Genomic DNA, 24,326 nt, shown 5'->3' with positions numbered 1-24,326 from the left:
TTATGCTCATATCCCTTTCTCTTACAAAATTATATGTATCTATGCTGCATCGTTCTCTCTCTCTGTGTATATACCAAAATCGATCAACGTCAATGGAAATTGTAGCTGTGATACCAGTGCTGGTGGCACATAAGAGAATCATCCGAACGTGACCATTGCCAGCGCCGCCCCGATTGGCTTCCGTGCCGGTGACACGTAAAAAGCACCATCCGATCGTGGCCGTTGCCAGCCTCGTCTGGCACCTGTGCTGGTGGCACGTAAAAAGCACCCACTACACTCATGGAGTGGTTGGCGTTAGGAAGGGCATCCAGCTGTAGAAACACTGCCAGATCAGACTGGGCCTGGCGCAGCCTCCTGGCTTCCTAGACCCCCCAGTTGCACCGTCCAACCCATGCCAGCATGGAAAGCGGACGCCAAACGACGATGATGATTATATATATATATATATATATATATATATATATAAGCTCAATTCCTGATGATTTCCATTATTCCCAGAGTGTTAAGCCAGCTTGTCAACGTAATGTGAATCTGAGTATTGTAGTTCAATTGCCACAGTATATAAAGGCTTTTTGGAAAGTTGCTACTCAAGGAATACATCAAGATACAAAAATCAAAATACAAAGATGTAATTCTAACTTATATAATGAAAATTAGTCTTACACAACTAATTAGATTTTAAAATTTATGAATTGTTACTTTGAAGATAATTAAGTTTTAATGTAGTACATTCAATTATAGTCCAGTTACGGTTATTATATTTACAATTCACAAATAGTGTTGCAAGGTAAGTGAAGGTTGTTAATATAAGCTTCCTCTGCTTTTTTTCTTTACTTTTTTTCTTTTTTGAGCCATAAATTTAAAGGATTTTTTAAAAATATAACAACTAAAGAATTGAATATTTAAAACAAATTAGTCGGGATTAGCATCGTTAACATACACTTGCTCTATCCTACTGACCAAAAAAACACCTCAAGAATTAAATAGAAATCATAAAATTAGTGATGCTTCTGATATATATATGTGTGTGTGTGTGTGTGTGTAAATAACTAAAAACTAAATTATTGAAGAGCAAGAAAAATAGTCAACTAAAACAAAACTATAGTTAAGTGGGTGGAAGCATATCTAATGAAAAAGAAAAAGCAAAAGTAAGATTAAATATGCAGTGTGGGAAACATGATATCGGTAATTAATGGATATCGTATATTCTTGAATATTTGTCATAGCAGTAAGTAAGTTGCACCCACTTTATGTTTAGAATATTTTGATTTCAGCCTTTGACACACAAATTGCATGTTGCTGCCATTTCTAAGAATCATTTGGCTGAAATAATCCTATTCATAGCCAATAACCTCAGAAAAGTCCCCCAGAACCTTAGATATCATAGCAATGTGTTTCCATGATCTGTGTCGTGAACAAACAGACTGACTCATGCTTTTAAATCATGAATTGTCAAGCCAAGTGATATCATATTCATGGATAGTGCCGGTAACACATACATCCCTATTTCTTTACTGCCCACAAGGGGACAAACAAGGACAGACAAACAGATTAAATCAACCCCAGTGTGTAACTGGTACTTTATTTATCGACCCCGAAAGGATGAAAGGCAAAGTCGACCTCGGCGGAATTTGAACTCAAAACATAACGACAGACGAAATACGGTGACACATTTCACCAGGTGTGCTAACGTTTCTGCCAGCTCGCCGCCTTAACACATAATAGGCACCCACTACACTTTTACAGGGGTTGGCATTAGGAAGGGCATCCAGTCGTGGAAACCAAGCCAAATAACACTGGAACCTGGTAAATGATGACTCTTGATTGATAATATATGCAGCATCTAATGAGAATCTTTATGCGCAGATGTCCATTTACCAGCTGCACATATTTTGCACACATGGAAGCCACGTCAATATAGATTCACGAGACTACATATTGTCTTGGGAGTGTTTGTTTTTGAGGCAGGATAAAATCCTACTTAAGAGATCGTATTTGTTTTGCTTTACCATGTGGCATTATTAACACACCCTCTATCCTCAATAATTTGAATGCGTTTATGTGTTAGTACATGTGAATTTCAAGCCCACAGTAAAGTGTATGTGGTTTCCTGCACCATTTTGAATAAAAAACAACTGACCAACAATGTGTATATATATATATATATATATATACCTGTGCCGGTGACACGTAAAAAGCACCGTCCGAACGTGGCAGATGCCAGCGCCACCTGACTGGCGTCCGTGTCGGTAACACGTAAAAGCACCAACCGTTTGTGGCCGTTTGCCAGCTTCCTCTGTCTCCTGTGCCGGTGGCACGTAAAAACACCCACTACACTCACGGAGTGGTTGGCGTTAGGAAGGGCATCCAGCTGTAGAAACTCTGCCAGATCAAACTGGAGCCTGGTGCAGTTTCCTGGCTTCCCAGACCCCGGTCGAACCGTCCAACCCATGCTAGCATGGAAAACGGACGTTAAACGATGATGATGATGATGAGACACATATATGGTAATAGAAATATACTATAGCTTAGTACTTCTTGGTGTCAGTCATTTATTTTATCCATCCTCTGAGCTCTATTTCACTGTTTATTGAGATGAGTTTGGTATTCTATAAATCATTAACCTTTCTGTATTCAGATTACTGTGAAATGTAATGCCTATTTACTCTTTTACTTGTCATTTGACTGCGGCCATGCTGGAGCACCGCCTTTAGTCGAGCAAATCGACCCCGGGACTTATTCTTTGTAAGCCCAGTACTTATTCTATCAGTCTCTTTCGCCGAACCGCTAAGTAACGGGGACGTAAACACACCAGCATCGGTTGTCAAGCAATGCTAGGGGGACAAACAAACATATACACACACATACATATATGTACATATATACGACAGGCTTCTTTCAGTTTCCGTCTACCAAATCCACTCACAAGGCATTGGTCGGCCCGGGGCTATAGCAGAAGACACTTGCCCAAGATGCCACTCAGTGGGACTGAACCCGGAACCATGTGGTTGGTTAGCAAGCGACTTACCACACAGCCACTCCTGCGCCTATTTATTCACATTGTCTTGTAGCTTTCAGACTTTGTTGCCGTGATTGTTTATCTTTAGAATGACATTGTAAGGTAGATGAGAGAGACTGGATTTGATCAGTTTGGACATAAGACAGGTAGAATATCTGGGCCAGACACGACTGGTTTAAATGCTAAAGGCTTAAATTGACTTAGGGTGGTGGATTGTCAGAGTGATTAGTGTTGGAAAAAAAAAATGCCTTGTGGTATTAGCTACAGCTATTCAGATTGTGAGTTCAAATCCCAGAGGTCAACTTTATGTTTCACATCTCCAGACATAATAAAATACCAGCCAAGTACTGGGTTCAATGAGATTGACTAAGGCCTCTTCTCCTCGAAAATTGGTGGTCTTGTGCTTAAATTAGAAACAATTAACATTAAATTGACTTCAACAATGCTATTTTAACATATACTTGTCTCATGGTAAAGGGTAAAACACCACTTTGGTCATGAATGACCATGGGATGAACCGACAAAGTTCTTCTCTGAGGCACAAATCTCTTCATGCCACCAATGTTATTCAAGGGAAAGGAAAATGCCAATACAGCTTGGCACCAGTGACATCGCAACTCATTTCTACAGCTGAGTGAACTGGAGCAACGTGAAATAAAGTGTCTTGCTCAAGAACATAACACACAACCTGGTCCTGGAATCAAAATCATTCCCTCATGATTGTGAGCCCGACGTTCTAACCACTCAGCCATGAACCTTCATGACAGCTTTCATATTTTGGCAGTATAAATAAATTAAAGAAAGTTTTGGTAGGGAGTTAACAGACAAGTCGAATCCAGCAACTCAGTCTTCAGCATGTGACTGTATAACAAATCATTTGAATTCGTACAAACACAAAGTCACAAATTTATAGGAAATAATAATCAATTGCATTGGTCCCTTATATTATTGATAGTTGTTTTATTGACCCCCAGAGAGTGGAAAAGTGAAGTTAACTTTGGTTGGATTTGAAACAAGAAAGGAAAGGGTAACAACTAAATACCATAAGGCATTTAATTCAAATAAATTTTGATAACAGCCATCATCTATCAAGCTTAAAGATAGTAAATAATCTAATTTTGGGGACATCTCTACCCCCAAAAAAACCCAATGACTACAAAGCAACCATTTAATACTGAAGAGGTTGACTATTCCTTATTTTTGCCAATGCAACAAACAATGCTTATACATACCTCTGAGCAACTTGTCACTTCCGATGACACTAAAGTTTTTATTCATATGAAGGAAAAGTGAATCAGTTTGGTTACAAATTGCCAGCAACCACTCATATACAAAACAAAAAATTGTACAAAATACAAACAGCACAAAAAAAAAAAAAGGAAGCCAAAAAAAAAAAAGAACTGAATTTAGCTGAATTCAAATCTATGTTCTTTTAGGATGACAAAAGGATGACGCTCAGAATTTTACTATTTGCAACCTGAAGTGATGATGTTAATAAGATGGAATTGTTCTTGAAAATAAAATGTATGCATTTCTGTAACACTGGATACCTGTGTAAATTCTTAAGGATTTATGAAGTCAAACACAACTGCACCAAATCCCAGTGTCTTGTGAGAATATTTAAAAAAAAAAAAAGTGGCCACCAACTAGCTAGGCTGTACAAATATTTGGTAGCATTAGGAATGGCGTTGAAAGTGACTGGAGGAATGTATTAAGGCATTGATATCAAAATAAAGAAGTTGCAAATGCAAAATATGAGTGTGTTTTTATGAACTGCAATTCACAATTAAAACTGATGCAAATATTACATAATTCTTTTGGTACCTATTCCATATCTAAAAGAGAATATTCAGGAGACAGCCTGCTCATAAAAACCTGAGCTGTTATCTATAATTTCTATGACAAAAAGAAAATGAATAGGAAAAATATGGCTATCAAAGGAATATTAGTTTTTGTATCTAAAATCCAAACAAAATATAAATTGGAAGGAATTCTTTGTTGAAGACATGTTCATAGAATGTAGCAATTCTGAAAGCGTTTAAGAATGCATGTCAGAAAGGGGTAAAGAAGAAAGAGGGAGAATGTATGTACTTTGGAAAATAATTCTACTAAATGCTTCAAATATGAGAAAATTTTCTTAATTACTTCATTATCAAAGTATCGGTTTGATAAAAATAATTCAAGTTAGTCTGTTCTTATCTAACCCTTTTTTTTTTAAAAAAACAAAACAATTAGAATAGAAACAAAGTAAATTAAATTATTGTCTTTCTTTACCGGCTTTACATTTGGGTGAACTTTAGTGCAGAAATTATGGGAATATATGAAAGTGAAGGTAAATGATTATGTACAAGGCACGTTGCCCATATTAGCATGGACAGAAATCTTTTGTGTCAAATGCATTTGGCAAGAAATATTTTGTGAGTTGTCAGACATTTGTTACTGAGTAAGAAATTTTTTTTCTTAAAGGGTCATGAATATTAAAATAAAACAATGATGATATTATTATATCAGTTAGTGTATTAAGAGATATTTTCTTTGCTTAATTTATCATTATTAATTTAATACTAAGTTAATTGAATGAGACTGATCTTAAAGGGAACAAAAAAAAGGAAAATAAAAAATACAACTTGGAAATTAGACTGAATAATATTTTGTTATAACAATACACAGAAATGTTGTTATAATAAGCACACAAGGTTCTGATCAAATCAAAATGTATCAACATGGAAGTTGGCTCTTTACACATCAATCAACCATTATTAAGATATTTCGAAAATGTATCTAGATTTAATCTAGAAATGAAGGACAATAAAAAAAAAATTTGGCATCAGAAATGTGTGTGTATGTAATATGCGTTTACCTGTGTGCTCAAGAAATAATGTTGCTTCACAGAAAGTGAAATAATGAATATTGTAAGAAAGGCGGAAAGAAGGTTTTTCACAAAGAAGTTTGGTCCAGAAGGGAAATAGTTGGTCAAGAGAACAAACAAATAAAAAATATTATAAATCTCTGAACAAACAAAAACAATAACAAGCAAACAAACAAAAAGTCAATTATCTTTCTCTTGAATGTTTCAAACAAGTTTATATTTTTTTTTTTTACACTTTTATCATTTTTCTTTTTTTGTGCAAATACTTTGTATCTTGATAATTATCTATGTTCATCTTCATCTTTCTTTAAATAAGCTAATTAGGAGAATCATCATGGTCACCAATTCATAAGAGCAACTGGAATGTGTAGTCTTAGATAGAAAAATTTCCTTTGCTACACTTGTTCAATATTTACAACATTTAACTGTTTCTGTGACTTTCTTCTTCAGAAAAAGTCATGGGGGAGGGGCATTTTCCCCAAATAGCTATTTACATGGATATATATAATTTTTTTTTTTTTTTACATGGAAATATTTTTTTTCTTTGGAGATTTATTTCATAACAATCCTCCATTTGCCAACCTACCAGCCATTTCTTTCCACAAAAGACAAGGTACTGTCTGTGTCTGTATCAAAATAAGTGGAAGATGCACAAATCATTTTGCTTTGGTCAGTGGAATCTAAGATGGAGTATGATATGGAAATATTATCAGATCCCTTCTTCATGCTCAAAATTATCTTTTTTTTTTACCTTTTTTTAGACATGTTACTGAGGCCTACCATACAAAGTATTATAATGTCATTAGAATCTCTCCTACAAGACCATAACCCCAGGAAGCCTACAGGTCTTGAAACAGGGAAAGGTAGTGTGGGTTTGGGAAATGAAAACAGGAAGTGGCAGTGAAAAGTGGACGAGATGTCTGACAGAAAGTCAGTCCAAATCATTAATGCAGGTTAAACTATTATTAACAGAGTCCACACAACCAGAATCTTCTTCACTGAAGTCTCCATTGAGAGGATTAGATGGGGAGTTTTCGTTATTGACGAAGCTTGCATCTTTTGCTTCTAGTTTTTTCTCGTGTTTTTTAAGCGCACCCCCTTCTGCTGTTTCGCTAAGTAAAGCATGTTCGGCTTCACTGTTCTCCCCAGCATCTCTTTTCTCCATCGAACATTCTTTTTCGTGTTTGCCTTCTGACTTCTGTTCCGGTTTAGGCACATCACAGCTGGGTTCACATTCCGCTGAAGGTTGACTCTGCAAAACAGAGTTTACCTCTTTCTGTTTATCCCCCTTATTTTTAGTATCAGTCTCTTCAGCTTCCTTCTCTTCACCTTCTTCCTCCTCCTCTTCTTCTTCTTCCTCCTCATCCTCTTCGTGGTTAGATTCTATTGGATGTGGTACGTGTTCTCCTCGTATCCAAGCATGAGTCAAACACTGCGCAGCATCCATCCGGCATCTGGGAAAATATTAAAATTCCATCACATAAATACATCAAAGCAAACAACAAATGCATTTATTTTTTGTAAACAAGGTTATAAATTATGTACAATCAAAATTGTATGTTTTTGATCAAAAACTGTCAGCCCATTTTCATTATCTATGTTGGCTATTTATTTCACTATAATCAAGGAATTTCTCTTATGATTAATTGTGGACTTAGAAGAAAAACAAATAACAATAGCTTTGACTTATTTACATATTACATATTGACTACTGTTCTCAGTTGTGGTCACCAACAACAAAGGGCCAACTATCTAAGATGGAATCGCTCCAAAGAAATTTTACCTCATACTTCTCAGAAATGAGGGACCTGGACTATTGGCAAAGACTCAAAACCTTGAGGATGTACTCAATAGAAAGAAGATTTGAGCGATACCGAATTATATATATTTGGAAAATGATAGAGCAAAAGGTGCCAAACTTTGGTATCAAAACCTACCACTCACTGCGCCACGGACGACGCTGCCAGCTACCACCAATCAACAAAAAGGCTGGCCAGGCAGCAAAAACCCTGCAAGAGTCAAGTCTGTTGGTTCGAGGAGCACAACTATTCAACTCCATTCCGGTACATGTCAGAAATCTATCAGGATGCAGTGTGGAATCATTCAAATTGCAGCTGGATAGATACTTAAGCACCATTAGAGATGAACCCCATCTCCCAGGATATACACAACGAGCACAAACTGACTCAAACTCGCTCCTACACATGTCAAAATTAAACAGAGAATACAACCTGGCAACCACACCAGACTCTGAGGGTGGAGTCTTCGACTTGGCCTGAGCATGGACTCAAACTCAAATGAAATGAAATGAAATGAAATATCTAAATTTCAGCACTGATACTGAATTAGACTAATGCTCTTATATTCAACTATAACCGGGCACTGCATCCTTCAAAACTTCCATGCTTCCGGAGATTCGCCAACACTACACCTGATTTTCTCCCCTCCATACACATGCAAGCAGGTACCTGACTCATACACTGTTCACTTTCCAGACATTTGTACATTACTGCAGATGCTTTATATGCACTTTTGACAAGTTGTGGTGCACCTGAGCACTGTATACAATAATTTCATTATCATATTGTTGGCGTTAGGAAGGGCATCCAGCCGTAGAAACATTGCCAGATCAGACTGGGCCTGGTGCAGCCTTCTGGCTTCCCAGACCCCAGTTGAACCATCCAACCCATGCTAGCATGGAAAGCGGATGCTAAACGATGATGATGATGATATTATCATCTATCCTCCCCATCCTGAAACAATTTATCTTTGGCCGTTTCACAGTATTTGACTTTTATATTCCTGTTACATGTTACTACAAACAATAACTGTCCTGTTGGCTTTGTCAATTTTACTTTACCTAACAGATTTTCAAGGCACCAATATTTAAAATCTATGATTTAATTATGTGGAAAATATGATTGAGAAATTAAACTCAACCTATGCTTACCTTGGATCTTTGATGAGCAAGTTCTTCATAAAATCAATGGCACCATAACTGATTGATTCAAACAAATAGTCAGGAAAATCAAGATTTACCTGAGATATATTCAGGTATGTTTCCTGTTTGCTTTCCCCATCAAAGGGGGAACAAGCAGATAACATAACGTAAGTTAGCACTCCAAGACTCCTAAAAGAAATTATAAAGACCAATTATAAAAAAAGTCATCTCAAATAAAATAAAATAAAGAAAGAAATCACTTTAAAAATGCTAATCCATTTACAATGTTTTTTTTTTTTTTTTTTTTTGATTAGACAAGTTTACTTTTGTCTTAATTTGTTGATGTATGGCTATCAAAATAGAGTCTCAATAGAACAACTACAAAATCTTTATTTTCAGCTGGAGGATGTATGAGAAGATATACTATTTTAAAGGGAAAAATTATTTGATATCTGCAGCCAGGAACAATCCAAGAATCTCTTTTGATTTCTATCTAAAAACACAGACAAATCTTACTTCTAGGCTCGGTACATTTAATTTGAAACATGATGGGTCCTCTTTTCTTTTAATGAGAAAGACCAAAACACATCATCTATAAGACAATACGTATCATTATCACCATCATTTAACGTCCGCTTTCCATGCTAGCATGGGTTGGATGATTTGACTGAGGACTGGCGAACCAGATGGCTGCACCAGACTCCAATCTGATCTGGTAGAGTTTCTACAGCAGGATGCCCTTCCTAACGCCAACCACTCTGAGAGTGTAGCGGGTGTTTTTACGTGCCACCAGCACGAGGGCCAGTTAGACGGTACTGGTAACAGCCACGCTCAAATGGTGCTTTTTGTGTGCCACGTGCACAGGAGCCAGTCCAGTGGCACTGGCAACGACCTCGCTCGAATGATTTTTCATGTGCCACCAGCACAATTGCTAGTAAGGTGATGCAGGTAACAATCACGCTCGAATGGTGTTTTTAATGTGCCATCGGTACGGAGGCCAGCTTGTTGCTCTGGCCACGATCTCACTCGTATGGTACCCTTAGCGCTCCACTAGCAATACAAATCAATATTTGGCATACAACGGCCCTAGAGTTTTAATTTCACAAGTTTTATTAATTGTTAATGGATCTCAAGGATATTTATGAATAGAGATGTTTCTCATTTAATGTAGTAGATATTTAAGCCTTTAGCATTTAAACTGGCTATAACTGGGCCAAATATTCTACCTGTTTTATGTTAAAAGTAGCTTCTCAAACATACCCTACAATGTCATTCTAAAAATAAACAATCACCCAAGGGGGTTTAGACTATATTAAGGGGTAGCAGCCGGCAGGTGTGTGTCTCTGGTACCGGCCTTCACGGCGCCTTCCGTTCCCGGCTAGTCTAAGCGCCGGGGCCGCCAGTGAAAGGCCTGCGTCGTCAGTCTGCCGTGCTACCGTGCCCAATATCGTAAGAATGACCCGAAGCTCGCGGTCTTGCCCACGTACACGTAGTCGCGAGATACATGTGATCGATACAGCGACATGGTCTGACCCATCAATTCACACGTAAACTTACGAGTGAACTTACGGGTTCTTTTGAATCAATCTTGCGTTATTTCATAGTTTGAAGATTTCAATGAACAAAAATAATAAGCAATACATTTGAGAGATATCTGAATGTTAGGGTGTATATTTCATGATGGTTTGGATGTTGAGTAACAACACTATTATTTCTACTTGAGTATACAGTATTGAAAGCCAATCAAAGTGTTGTTTGACTGGCATTCTAGCTATAGCCATTATATACTGAAGAACATCAAAACGTTAAAGTTTAAAGATAAAGCACATAACAGTTGAAAAGTTCTCACATAGACGTAGACTCAACATAAAGAAGTCTGAATACTCTTTACTCTTTTACTTGTTTCAGTCATTTGACTGCGGCCATGCTGGAGCACTGCCTTTAGTCGAGCAACTCGACCCCGAGACTTATTCTTTTGTAAGCTTAGTACTTATTCTATCGGTCTCTTTTGCCGAACTGCTAAGTAACGGGGACATAAACACACCGGCATCAGTTGTCAAGCGATGCTTGGGGGACAAAAACAGACACACAAACACATACACACACACATATATATACATATATACGACGGGCTTCTTTCAGTTTCCGTCTACCAAATCCACTCACAAGGCTTTGGTCGGCCCAAGGCTTAGTAGAAGACACTTGCCCAAGGTACCACGCAGTGGGACTGAACCCGGAACCATGTGGTTGGTAAACAAGCTACTTACCACACAGCCACTCTTTTTATTTGCAACAAAATAATTTTATTTTAAAATTTTAATAATGAGCAAGAAATGACACTGCAAAAAAATAATTTTTCTTTTTTTTATGTGACAGTCAGTCTTATAACCCACTAGGATAACTGAACTAGTGAAAAATCCTTTCCAAATAGTTTATCTAAGGAAATTTTGCTAGGAAAAGCCCATCCCACTGAAAGTAATTCTCACAAGAATTGAATTCAACACTGCAAGCTCATAGAACACTCATCAATTTCACAGTACTGACACTGTACCTTGCAACAATGAACAGTCTCACCCTGTCATATCCATTTAAAGTTAGTGAATGGAGTTTATTAAGAGTTTGACTGGCTTCTGTGCCGTTGGCACATAAAAAGCACCGTCCAAACGTGGCCGATGCCAGTGCTGCCTCAAGTGGCTCCAGTGCCGGTGGCACATAAAAAAAGCACCATCCGAACGTGGCCGTTGCCATAGCCGCCTTGGCTGGCTTCCGTGCTGGTGGCACGTTAAAAGCTCCAACCGATCGTGGCCGATGCTGGACCCACCTGGCACCTGTGCAGGTGGCACGTAAAAAGCACCCACTACACTCGCAGAGTGGTTGGCGTTAGGAAGGGCATCCAGCTGTAGAAACTCTGCCAGATCAGACTGGAGCCTGGTGCAGCCCCTGGCTTCCCAGACCCCGGTCGAACCGTCCAATCCGTGCTAGTGCGGAAAACGGACGTTAAACGATGATGATGATGAAGTGTTTTTCTCATAGATGATGTAACACTAGAGACAGGATAGAAGCTGCCTAATCCTTGGGTTGGCATCTTCTTGTTCTCGTTTTGCATACCCATTTAAAGTAGGGTAAACAAAGAAAGAAACAAACAAACTCACCACATATCTGTAGATAATCCAAGTGGTTCGTAGCTTAATACTTCTGGAGCAACATAATCAGGTGTTCCAACAATTTCTCGAATGTCTTCACCATCATTGACAAGGCAAGCTAAGCCTAAATCACAGATTTTGATATTGCCTTCAGGAAATGGCTTTGTCAACAAAATATTCTGAGGCTGCAACGAGAAAATATATATACACTTATCTATAATGTACAAACAAAATGTTTTCTGGAGTTAAATTGAAATCATAAATTCCCCCCCCCCCCCAAAAAAAAAATCCAGAATTAGTTAGAGAGGAATATTTCTTTCATTGAGCATAGTTGAAAAGTTTGAAAAATTCAAAATAAAAGACTTTTAAAAAAAAAAAAAATAAGGTAACTAAGCAAAACCTACCTTGAGATCAAGGTGCAGAATATTTTTACGATGTAGGAATAAGACACCTTCAAGAATTTCACCTAATAATCGCACCACATCACTTTCTTTGAAAGATTCTTCTATAACACATTCATGGAATAATTCTCCACCTGAACAACTGTAAATGACAATTGAAAAAACAATTGTAAAAATGCCTGGAAATAAATAAAAACTGCATGGTTTTCTGAACATCAAGCATTTTCTACATGACATAAGATAACCTATATTCTGGACAAATATTTTCAGGTATGTGCATATGCATGTTGTGCACATTGCTTCATACGTTGTTGTGTATTCAGTAAAAACAAAAGGATAAGAAGGAACCCATTCCAAAAAATAGTAAACTAAGAATACCAGCTTATATTTATACTGTCTGAAGCTGACATAATCATTACTGCATTGGACAAAATGTTTAGTGCCATTTCTTCAGACTTTATGTTCAAATGTTGCAGGGGTGGACTTTGCTTTTCATTCTTTTGGGGTCGATAAAATAAGTACCACTTGAGTATTGGAGCTGAAATCAACTTACCCCTCCCCAGGAATTCCTGGCCTTGTGCCAAAATCTGAAACTAACATATTTATACAGTGTATTCTAAGTAGAGAAGATTAAATAGTTCTTCAGTATATTTTATATGAAATGCTTCTAACTTGTAATTAGAGATCCTTAAGAAATTCTTAACACCCCACTGGACTTGTCACTAGGTAATTTTTTTATTTTTAAATCAAATCTTTCTTAACCCTTTAGTGTTCACATTATTCTGCCCAAATTAATCCTTTTTTATCCACATTGCCTTGAACTAATCATGCATTATCTTGTTGTTATGAGATTTTGATGAGGTAGCTGTTAATTTTTTAAAAGATATTGTAGGGTTGGTGTGAGAGACCAGATCTGACCAGATCTGATCAGTTTGAACATAAAACAGATAGAATATCTTTGGCCAGATATGGCCGGTTTAAATGCTAAAGGGTTAAGTATGGTATTTTATACTTACTATTCAGTGATGAGTATCATCTCTGTTGGACTTTCAAACACTTCTATGAGGTCCACAACTCGATGATGGGGTCGAGACAACTCTAGCATTACAATCTCCCGTAATATCTGGTCCCGGCAGTTTTTCCCTCGACGCCTCTTGCGAATAAACTTGGCAGCAACTTCTTCATTTGTCTCTAGGTTGACACACCTTTTCACAACCGCAAATTTGCCTCTGAAAAACAAATGTGAAGGTTTTTAAAGATGTTGTGAGGATGATTGTTTATTTCTGATTTCACCACAAAAACAACGAGTTAAGAATTTAAAAAACCAACAACAAAAAGCACTCATAATTCCCTTTACTCTTGTTCTTGCTTCATCTCTAATCTTTTTCTTTTCAACCATTTCCTTTTCATGTATACAGCGTCGCCTTACTGACACCCGTGCCAGTGGCATGTGTAAAAAGATTTAAGCGAGGTCGTTGCCAGCACCGCCTGACTGGCCCCTGTACCAGTGGCACGTAAAAAGCACCCACTACACTCTCGGAGTGGTTGGCATTAGGAAGGGCATCCAGCTGTGGAAACTCTGCCATATCAAGACTGGAGCCTGGTGCAGCCATCTGGTTCACCAGCCCTCAGTCAGTCAAATCGTCCAATCCGTGCTAGCATGGAAAGCGGACGTTAAATGATGATGACGATGATGATGATGACAACAACTAATTTTCAACTATTTCCTGTTATTCTTCACTGTGTCCATGCTCTCTCTTTCTTACTCATGTGCTAAGAAAAAAAAAACCCTTTACATTCCCTAAAACACTAGAAATGCTTCTATCAATTATATACAAACTTAAAGAAACTTTACACCTTACCAATAAATAGAATCTGTGCTGATGCAAACCACCACTAATCTCCCTGAACTTTTTACCTATTTATTCTACAGCTTGATCTAGTCATTGGCTCATACTGAATTTCCATTTTGCATTGCTACATGTTATCAGTAATCAAGAGGAATCTGGGCACACCTGCTTAATGTGGAAGGGTTGTACCTGAAGAATGAACTGATAGCCTGTTACTCGGTAATTGGGTATTGTGTATACCTATGTGAATGTATGCATATTAGTCCATACAAGTAGTTATAAAAATATGAACGAACAAGTTCTTACATAAATTATTTGTTTTTTTGGGGTTTTTTAAACTGAAGCAGTTTGTATAGTCATAGGCTTAAACTAAAAACAAAAATAAAATCTAGGTAATGTCATTTTAATCTTAGGAAAAATGTTAGTGAAAGTAGGTCCTAAATCACAACCAGAGGACACTCTTAGTACTGAAGCTTCACAACTCCTAGATACTTGTGGGTATATGACTAATGTCAACTACAATTTAGTATGGTGAATTATACCCAGCTTATAAAGTTACACTGAACAGGACTTGAATCATAAACATGATAGCTTGCAAATTAATAGTAAATTAGATGCTAACATACTTCGGTAAGCCAAAATATTTTAATTAAATACAGTTTAATATGGAATGCAGCAGGGAGTGAGTCTGATCTTTAAGAGTACACAGACAACTCCAGACATGTTTTGGCTTTATTGGAAAGCCTCATCAACAAAAGCATATTATAATGGTAACTGTATTCCTTGCTATTCTTGTATGCAAATTAAGTGTAGTTCAACTAAAGTTGCATTTTATTTTGAGCTAAATTATTCTGCATTGAATAATAATTATTTTTATTCTACGATTTTCCTTCCTGAGTTTAACTTGCTGCGCAATTATAATCGTTAGAAGTGGATAAAAAAATGTTTCTATGATACTTCAGTTGCAATTCAATCTGTACAGACCAGATGAAGCTCGAATACAAGAAGCATTCACAAGAAATGGAATGCTGTATGAGGGAGGGTAGTGAGTAAAGAGAGAACTTAGTGACTGAAGTGGTACATTGGCAGAGTTGTAAGAGTGTTGGATACAGTGCGTTCTGACTCTCCTCACTATAAGTTCAAATCCCACCAATGCCAACTTTGCCTTTCATTCTTAGAGGTTGATAAAAAAGTACCAATTCAGAATGATTGATTAGCAAAACTATCAGCAGGTTATGCAAGATGATTTGAGGTTTCCCTTCTGAATATTTACATCTTGATAGCAGTGTCTGCAATAGCATTGATGCTAAACCGTACTGTCAGTGGCCTTTCCCTGGAATAAACATCAGTGGCATAGAGATGGAAGACTTGCATGCATGCATGGGCAACTGCCAATCTTCCTCAAAAATCTTGTCTAGGCCTGCATATATATGTGCATATGAATGATCAACCTTCACTGGCAGATACTCCTAAACATAATAACTGGAGAAAAATATAATTTAATTAATGTATGTAAATTTAGAAGACTGATTACTAGTGGGAAAATGAAATGTTTCAAGCAGTAAGATGAAAAGTTCATGATGTAAGGGTTCATTATGGAAATCTAACCAAGTCAAACAAGAATGGAAGTTAAACAGGAGACAATAAGGGGTCCGTATTTACAACACAGTCAAGTGCATGCAGTTAGCTTTGTTGCAAAAATATATAAAGCAATTTTGTTTTTATACATTTTAGAATAAATATGACTTGCTGAATGAAATACCTGAAAGTTTTAGAGACACAGTTATATGGGTTACACCCAAACTAAAGAATACAATTCTGGATTCATACACTTAAGAAGATAAAAGATACATGAGACATGATATTTAGCAAATATAGGAGTTAGCAAAAGCATTCAGGTAAGAGCATTGAGTCCAAATTAAAAGATGCATTTCATAGTCCTCAGACAGAAAAATGAAAGGAGACAGTTATGATAAGCCCTTATTGTTCACTCAAATCCAAGGCTTACTTTAGAAACAATTACCATTTACATAAAAGACAGATTCAAAAGATTTAATAAATGTACATAAATTTAGAAGACTGATTGCTAGAGACATTCCAATTATAGAACTATATAACTATTTCATATGAAATTAATTAAAAAACAAAACAAAACAAAACAAAAAAAACATACAATAGGAATTCTAAAAGATAATTTATAAAAATATCATGTAAGTGTTGAATGACTGTTTGGAACATTGCTCTCTTACTCTTTTACTTGTTTCAGTCATTTGACTGTGGCCATGCTGGAGCACCACCTTTAGTCGAGCAAATCGACCCCGGGACTTATTCTTTGTAAGCCCAGTACTTATTGTATCGGTCTCTTTTGCCGAACCGCTAAGTGACAGGGACGTAAACACACCAGCATCGATTGTCAAGCAATGCTAGAGGGACAAACACAAACACACACACACACACACACACATATATATATATATATACATATATACGATAGGCTTCTTTCAGTTTCCGTCTACCAAATCCACTCACAAGGCATTGGTCAGCCCGGGGCTATAGCAGAAGACACTTGCCCAAGATGCCACGCAGTGGGACTGAACCCGGAACCATGTGGCTGGTTAGCAAGCTACTTACCACACAGCCACTCCTGCGCCTATATTGCTGTAGGTAAATAATATAAATATTAAAATATTTTTATATTAACATTCTACAATTAAAAATCTGGAGAGAATATAGATGGTCAAACGTGAAAGTACTGGACAACCAGCTACGGAGTGAATGAGTTGTATCCTGCAACCAGTACTGTAATCAAAAAAACACTTAGCTTTCAAAAGCTGAGCTGACGTAGTTGTAAGTAGGTACTGCAAGCGGCAAAGCTTGCAGCTGTAAATTAAGTAACAGTACTGTGCAACTGATAAGTACTTTAGTAGATTACTGTGCCAAGATCAAAACTTATCTTAAAAAAAAAAAAAAAAAGAAAAGACCAGTAATCTATCAAAAGAAAGAGGTCTCAACCACAGTTTTTCAACAGTTACCCTTGGCATATAATTTGGAAACTTTACGTCAGTCTCTTCAAGTGTTAGGTGAAAGTGTTTCTTTTTCCTAAATTTTGTAATATAAACTTCTTAAAGCCTGTTCCTCCCTATGTGTTGTATGAAAAATATGACCCAATATTAGTTGTTTACTTGTCTATACTTTTATTGGCCCAGTGGTTAGGGCAGCGGACTCGCGGTCATAGGATCGCGGTTTCGATTCCCAGACCGGGCGTTGTGAGTGTTTATTGAGCGAAAACACCTACAGCTCCACAAGGCTCCGGCAGGGGATGGTGGTGATCCCTGCTGTACTCTTTCACCACAACTTTCTCTCATTCTTACTTCCTGTTTCTGTTGTACCTGTATTTCAAAGGGCCGGCCTTGTCACTCTCTGTGTCACGCTGAATATCCCCGAGAACTACGTTAAGGGTACACATGTCTGTGGAGTGCTCAGCCACTTACACATTAATTTCACGAGCAGGCTGTTCCTTTGATCGGATCAACCGGAACCCCCGTCGTCGTAACCGACGGAGTGCTTAAAAAAAAAAAAAATTTTATTCTAGTATACAAGTACCAGCTTGATCAATATATTAACTATATAACCAGTCATTATTTAGGCAGCTATAACATCCCAGCATTTTAAGCTGCATTTAAAGTTAAGAGTTTAAGTAGGAAGTTGGCTCTGAGCACTAATTGTATGTAGCTATTATCTTAGGTCATCAGACTTCATATTGCCAGCAATTTATATCCAAATATCTGTATTTCTCTACCATAATATAATCTTAAGTCACAAGTTCATAGTTAAAGTCAAAACATATTTAAGTGACTGGTAGTCAATAAGTTGTAATTGCTGGACAACAACAGCAAGAACAAGATCAATCATTGCTATTTATTTGCCATCATAATTAAGAAAGGAAAAAAAAAAAAAATTTTCAAATTAATGAAGTAATTTTACTTTAGTCAGAATGAAAATAGATTTAAAAACTGCTTAAAATTCATTAACATTTCTTCCCCCTCCACATTTACTTTCTAGATTCCAGTTCAGAGCACTCAGATGAAGGTCTTACTGCCACATATTAACAATGGTAAAAGTACTTGTGACCAAGGATAACTTCTTCACAATGGTTAAGATTTTCTCTAAAAGTGCTTTCATATGTTTACGTCCTAGTTAAAAGTTATCAAGTAAAACTTAGAAAAACAGAAATATTCTAACCTAGTAAAAAAATAAAATACACAAAAAACTGTCAGAAAAAAATAACTACATGTGTTTTTTTATATGAAGCACTAGAATGCCTTGCAATGTAAAAGCGTTTATATATTCATCATCATCATCGTCATCATCGTTTAACGTCCGCTTTCCATGCTGGCATGGGTTGGACGGTTCAACTGGGGTCTGGCAAGCTCGAAGGCTGCACCAGGCCAGTCAGATCTGGCAGTGTTTCTACGGCTGGATGCCCTTCCAACCATAGGGATTGAATAGTTTGCTTAACCCTTTAGCATTTAAACCGGCCATATCCGGCCAAAAGTATTCTGCCTGTTTTATGTTCAAACTGGCCAGATCTGGTCTCTCACACCAACCCTACAATATCGTTTTAAAAATTAAAACAGCTACCTCATCAAAATCTCATAGCTACAAGATAATGCATGATTAGTTCAAGGCAATGTGGATGAAGAAGCATTAATTTTGGTAGAATAATGCGAACACTAAAGGGTTAAACCACCTTGCTGTGCCCTAAAATGTAATTGTGTAATATTAATTATTAGGGCACCTAAAATATTGTAGTGAGATTTATTAACATGGAAGACAGTATATTATATGTGAAATTTACTTTGTAATAACTGGTATTCTTTTCTTCTTTTGTTTCAGCCATTTGACTGTGGCCATGCTGGAGCACTGCTTTAAAGGGTTTTTTTTTAGTTACAGAAACTGACCCCAGGACTTATTCTTTGTAAGCCTAGGACTTATTCTATTGGTCTTTTGCTGAACTAAATTACGACACACCAACATTGGTTGTCAAGCAATGGTGGGGGGGACAAACACACACACACAAACACACACACACACACACACACACCATATAGTTAGTTAAGGTAAAACTTTGTAATTACTACCAGCAAATGAAACGTGGAACGGTGAATAATACCAAAAACTTTCCAGTTTCCTGTTTTGTTATTTTCACACATCATCATCATCATTTAATGTCCCCTTTTTCATGCTAGTATAAGGTGGATGGCTTGGCAAGAACAGATGAACTAAAAGCTTTGGTATGGCTTCCGCAGCTGGATACTCTTACTATCTACTTTTTATGTGGCACCAGCATTGGTGAGGTCACCAAGGACCTGCAAGAGAAGACCCACCAACTGAGTTGAGTATAAAGTGGAGGAATAAGAAAAAAACTATGATAGGGTGAGAGAAGCTGGTATTTTGCTGAAGAGGTGAATACATGGCTTGCCCATCTGGAAAGTGGGAGAGAGAAAGAAATAAAGAAAGAGATGTTGTCCAGGTACAACATGAATATGAGACAGAATAGGATGGATATATATATATATTATATATATATATATAATATATATATATATACAATTGCAGCGTGGAAGGTGTTTATAAGCCATTTAAGAAACACACAAAATCCGTTACATTCACTTCAACATTTAAGATTAATTTGTCAAAATATTTTCGGCGCTAAAATCCGCGACCTGTTCACTGACAAAGTCCATGCTGCATCTCAGCATGGACTTTGTCAGTGAACAGGTCGCGGATTTTAGTGACGAAAATATTTTGACAAATTAATCTTAAATGTTGAAGTGAATGTAACGGATTTTGTGTGTTTCTTAAATGGCTTATAAACACCTTCCACGCTGCAATTGTTTTCGTTTCAGCACACGATCTCAGATCAAATTACTTGCTATGCGAGTACATCTCCGAAATATATATATATATATATATATATATATATATATATATATTATATATATAGATATATATATATATTCTTTTCTGTGTATCTTTCTGTCGAAGAGCGTAGGCTCGAAACGTAAAAGACTTGTTTTATTTCTATTCCTGGGTGCCATACTAATACAATTATTTGTTTGTACTCCACCTGCATTCGTCTTTTGTTTATTTTCATAAACCTTCCCGTTATATATGTGTGTGTGATTGTGCAGGAATAGTTGTGTTGGCAAGAAGTTTACTCCCTAACCACATGGCTTCAGGTTCAGTCTCACTGTATGGCATGTTGGGCAAATGTTTTTAACCTTGTGGATAGATAGAAACTGAAAGAAGCCCATTATGCATTTGAGTGTGTGTGCATATGCACATGCATGTGTCTGATAGTTTACAATTATTGTTAGATAGTTCTAAGTGTGCGTCACCAACATACAGGTTGGTGTCCATTTCCAATTTTCCATGAAAACAACCAGTTGCAGGGAAGTATTACCTTACTTTGAAACAGGTGCAAATTGGTAACAGGAAGAGCATCCAGCTGCAAAAAAATCTACCTCAATGAATTACCTCTGACCCATGTAAACATGGAAAGTGAACAATAAAGCTCACGAATGTGGCAACTACTAAGGAGATGTGAAAAAGTTATACATGGAGACACCATCAGTTCATCATGTCATTTTACATCCATTTTTTTTTGCAGGCATGGGTTGGACATCTACTTCAATTCTTATTATCTAAGAATAACTCCAAATTAAAAGAACTTGCATGGTTTGGACATTCGCATTTTAGCACAGTTTCTAGGATTGTGAAGGCGCGTGGCTTAGTGGTTAGGGCATTCGACTGACGATTGTAAGGTTGTGAGTTCGATTCCCGGCGATGCGTTGTGTCCTTGAGCAAGACACATTATTTCACATTGCTCCAGTTCACTCAGCTGGCAAAAATGAGTTGTACCTGTATTTCAAAGGGCCGGCCTTGTCACACTCTGTGTCACGCTGAATCTCCCTGAGAATTACGTTAGGGGTACGCGTGTCTGTGGATTGCTCAGTCACTTGCACGTTAATTTCACGAGCAAGCTGTTACGTTGATCGTATTAGCTGGGACCCTCATCGTCGTAACCGACGGAGTGCTCCTATACTAGGATTGGATGCTCTTCTTATTACCAACCACTAAACAGAGTACATTGGCTACATTTTATCATGGTACCAGTATGTCATGTCCTCACACAACTAAAGAATCCTCTCAATTCTATGGTTATCTCTGTTTGATTGCTAGCTATATTACGGACTGTACTAGGAACATTTTATTGTAACATTAACACTAGAGAGATAATAGACCCTTTGTTGACTCTGTTCTTTTCAAGGCAAATGTAACTGAGTATAGGGGATGTACAGAAGGAAATAATGACCAACAGTGTGAAATTCACAAACTGTACATGAAATTATTATCCTTTGAAGTAAAAAACCCACAAACAGTTGCTTTTGTTAATATTTCCAGTTCTGACAATAAGCCAATGTTAGCTTAAAAGAGGAAGTTTCAGCCTTCTTTTTCCAGAGACTTGAAATTCAAAAGTAAATCTAACAACAAATAAAATTAGATTATATGATGAGTGACATTTGAAGTATATTAATTTACATTCCATATTATAATTCAAGGCTTTGCAATGTTACAAAAATGATGGAAGCATAGACAGTGTGCATGTGTGTGTGTGTGTGTGTGTGTGTGTGTGTGTGTGTGCATGTGTGTGTGTATGTGTGTGTGTAAATGTATGTTTGTCAGTGTACAAGTGTGTGTCTGTGTACGTGTGTGTGTGTGTGTATGTGCATGTGTGTGTGTCTGTGTGTGTGTGTGTGTGTTGTCAGTGTACGAGTGTGTGTGTGTCAGTGTACGAGTGTGTGTGTGTCAGTGTACGAGTGTGTGTGTGTGTCAGTGTACGAGTGTGTGTGTGTGTCAGTGTACGAGTGCGTGTGTGTCAGTGTACGAGTGTGTGTGTGTGTCAGTGTACGAGTGTATGTGTGTCAGTGTACGAGTGCGTGTGTGTCAGTATACGAGTGTGTGTGTGTGTCAGTGTACGAGTGTGTGTGTGTCAGTGTACGAGTGTGTGTGTGTCAGTGTACGAGTGTGTGTGTGTCAGTGTATGAGTGTGTGTGTGTCAGTGTACGAGTGTGTGTGTGTTAGTGTACGAGTGCGTGTGTGTCAGTGTACGAGTGCGTGTGTGTCAGTGTACGAGTGTGTGTGTGTGTGTCAGTGTACGAGTGTGTGTGTGTGTCAGTGTATGAGTGTGTGTGTGTCAGTGTATGAGTGTGTGTGTCTGCATATATGAGTGTATGTGTTTGCATATATGCGTGTGTATATTAGTGAGAGAAAACAAGAGAAAGAGAAAAAATGTGTGTGTGCTTGTTATGTGTGTGTGTGTGTGTATATGTGTGTGCATGTGTGTGTGTGCGAGTGTGTGTGTGTGACCGTTGCAGCGAAAGGTCACAGAGAACAAGGTATCAGGAAAACGTGGTGTATAAAGCTGATTATTGAGCTTTACTTGGGCTGGGCTAAATATATTTAATATAAACAGTATTGACTGGCTTATCTTTGTGTGTGAATAAACCATTATTTGGATTCTACTCAGCTCCCAACTATAGAGATGGTAATAAAACAAAGCTAAGATGAACAATGGAGCATTAATTGAGAAGAAAGAGAGATGGAGTGGGGGAGAGAGAAAATAAAGAGTAGCTAACCTGGTCTACCAGTCTGTAACTAAAGTGACACAATAAGGTTTGGAAAAATGTATGGAAGGGCATAAAAGTGTAGCCAGATGAAACTCATCTGTAAGGAAAGGTAAGGTTAACAGCTACTAAGAGACCAAGTTATTCATGCAACATCACACTTTATAAAATTGGTTGAACGGGAGCATGTGATCACCTAGACACTACACTAGCCGAATGTATGCTCGTGCAGGGCATGGCTATGAGGTAAAAAAGTTCGCTTCACAACTATGAGATTTCAGGTTCAGTCCCACTGTGTAGCACCCCAAACAAGTGTCTTTTACTACAGCCCTGGGTTGACCACGGCCTTGTGATTAGATTTGCTAAAAGAAACTGAAAGAAGCTAGTCATATAGTTGTGTGTATGCGCATGCTAATAGTAAACAGATGCCACTGTCATACAATTCAGTCCTGTGGTAACATGTCAGAAAGTCATTGATAGTAAAGGGATGTTCACAAAATATAAATAGTAAGGGTTTTTTTTTTTGTTCTTGTTCCATTTTTCATTGTTTTCCTAAGTGACCCTTAACTTTTGGCAGTTGCAGTTTATAAGATTATTTGTTTATTTCCTCATAACTTAAGAAATATTTATTCCATTCACTTGAAATTTTCACAAAAGATAGAAATTAGATATATCTAAATATGTCTAAAATATCTAATCCCAATGTTTTGTTAATCTTCTATAATAAATATTTCGATACACTTGTTCTTACTGACCCTTGTTTCTCTCCTTGTTTTTTCTGTGTCCCTTTCTGTAGAAGAGCATATGCTTGAAACGTAAAAGACTTTTTTCTATTTCTGAGCGTTATACTAATACATCTGTTTGTTTTGTACACCACCTGTCTTCGTCTTTTGTTTTTTTTGTAAACTCTCCCTATATATATATATATATATATATATATATAAGCACACACATGTACACTGGGGTGAGGAGAGAAGGGGGAAGAGAGATCTTTTACTTTCTAAATAAAATCAAAATCTAGAGGCTTAAATAATGCCAGATTACCACTAATATAATTAGGAGCTTCTTGATGCAAATTAAGAAGCATTTCCAAAGAACCCATAGATATCAGACTTTTTAACCCTCATAATGTCAAAATTAGTTACTCTATCAGTGAATACAATGTCATTTCTAATAGAAGAAAAATGGTAATAGCTGAAAGATTTTTTAACCCCCATAATGTCAAAACTAGTAACTCTTGTTTGGTAGTCAATGCAATATAATCCCAAATACAAGAAAAATGGTCACAGCTGGAAGGCATTTTTAACCATTTTTGTTTCATTAGTTGTAACTTGGGACTAAACAATAATAATACCACTTAAGAGACTACAAAATAAAAAAAAATATCTAAATACAGAGTTATCAACAAAACCC

General features: G+C 37.2%; 1 protein-coding gene across 1 annotated transcript in view; it reads right to left on the bottom strand.

Annotated features, from left to right (window-relative positions):
* Positions 1–5,786: 5,786 nt before the first annotated feature.
* Positions 5,787–24,326, bottom strand: part of LOC115212091 (serine/threonine-protein kinase 17A-like) — a 139,840-nt gene continuing 121,300 nt past the window's right edge. The window contains exons 2-6 of the mRNA XM_029780929.2: positions 13,390–13,602; positions 12,377–12,515; positions 11,982–12,157; positions 8,839–9,018; positions 5,787–7,342 (exon numbers count right to left, since the gene is read on the bottom strand). Coding sequence (XP_029636789.1) covers positions 6,820–7,342; positions 8,839–9,018; positions 11,982–12,157; positions 12,377–12,515; positions 13,390–13,602 — 1,231 coding nt within the window. The 3' untranslated portion in view covers positions 5,787–6,819. The remainder of the gene's footprint in view (positions 7,343–8,838; positions 9,019–11,981; positions 12,158–12,376; positions 12,516–13,389; positions 13,603–24,326) is intronic.

This window comes from Octopus sinensis, linkage group LG1 (genome assembly GCF_006345805.1).
Source record: "Octopus sinensis linkage group LG1, ASM634580v1, whole genome shotgun sequence".
In the NCBI taxonomy this organism is placed as follows: domain Eukaryota; kingdom Metazoa; phylum Mollusca; class Cephalopoda; order Octopoda; family Octopodidae; genus Octopus; species Octopus sinensis.
Note: the sequence above shows the minus strand (reverse complement) of the source record. Positions and strands in the feature narration are given on the sequence as shown.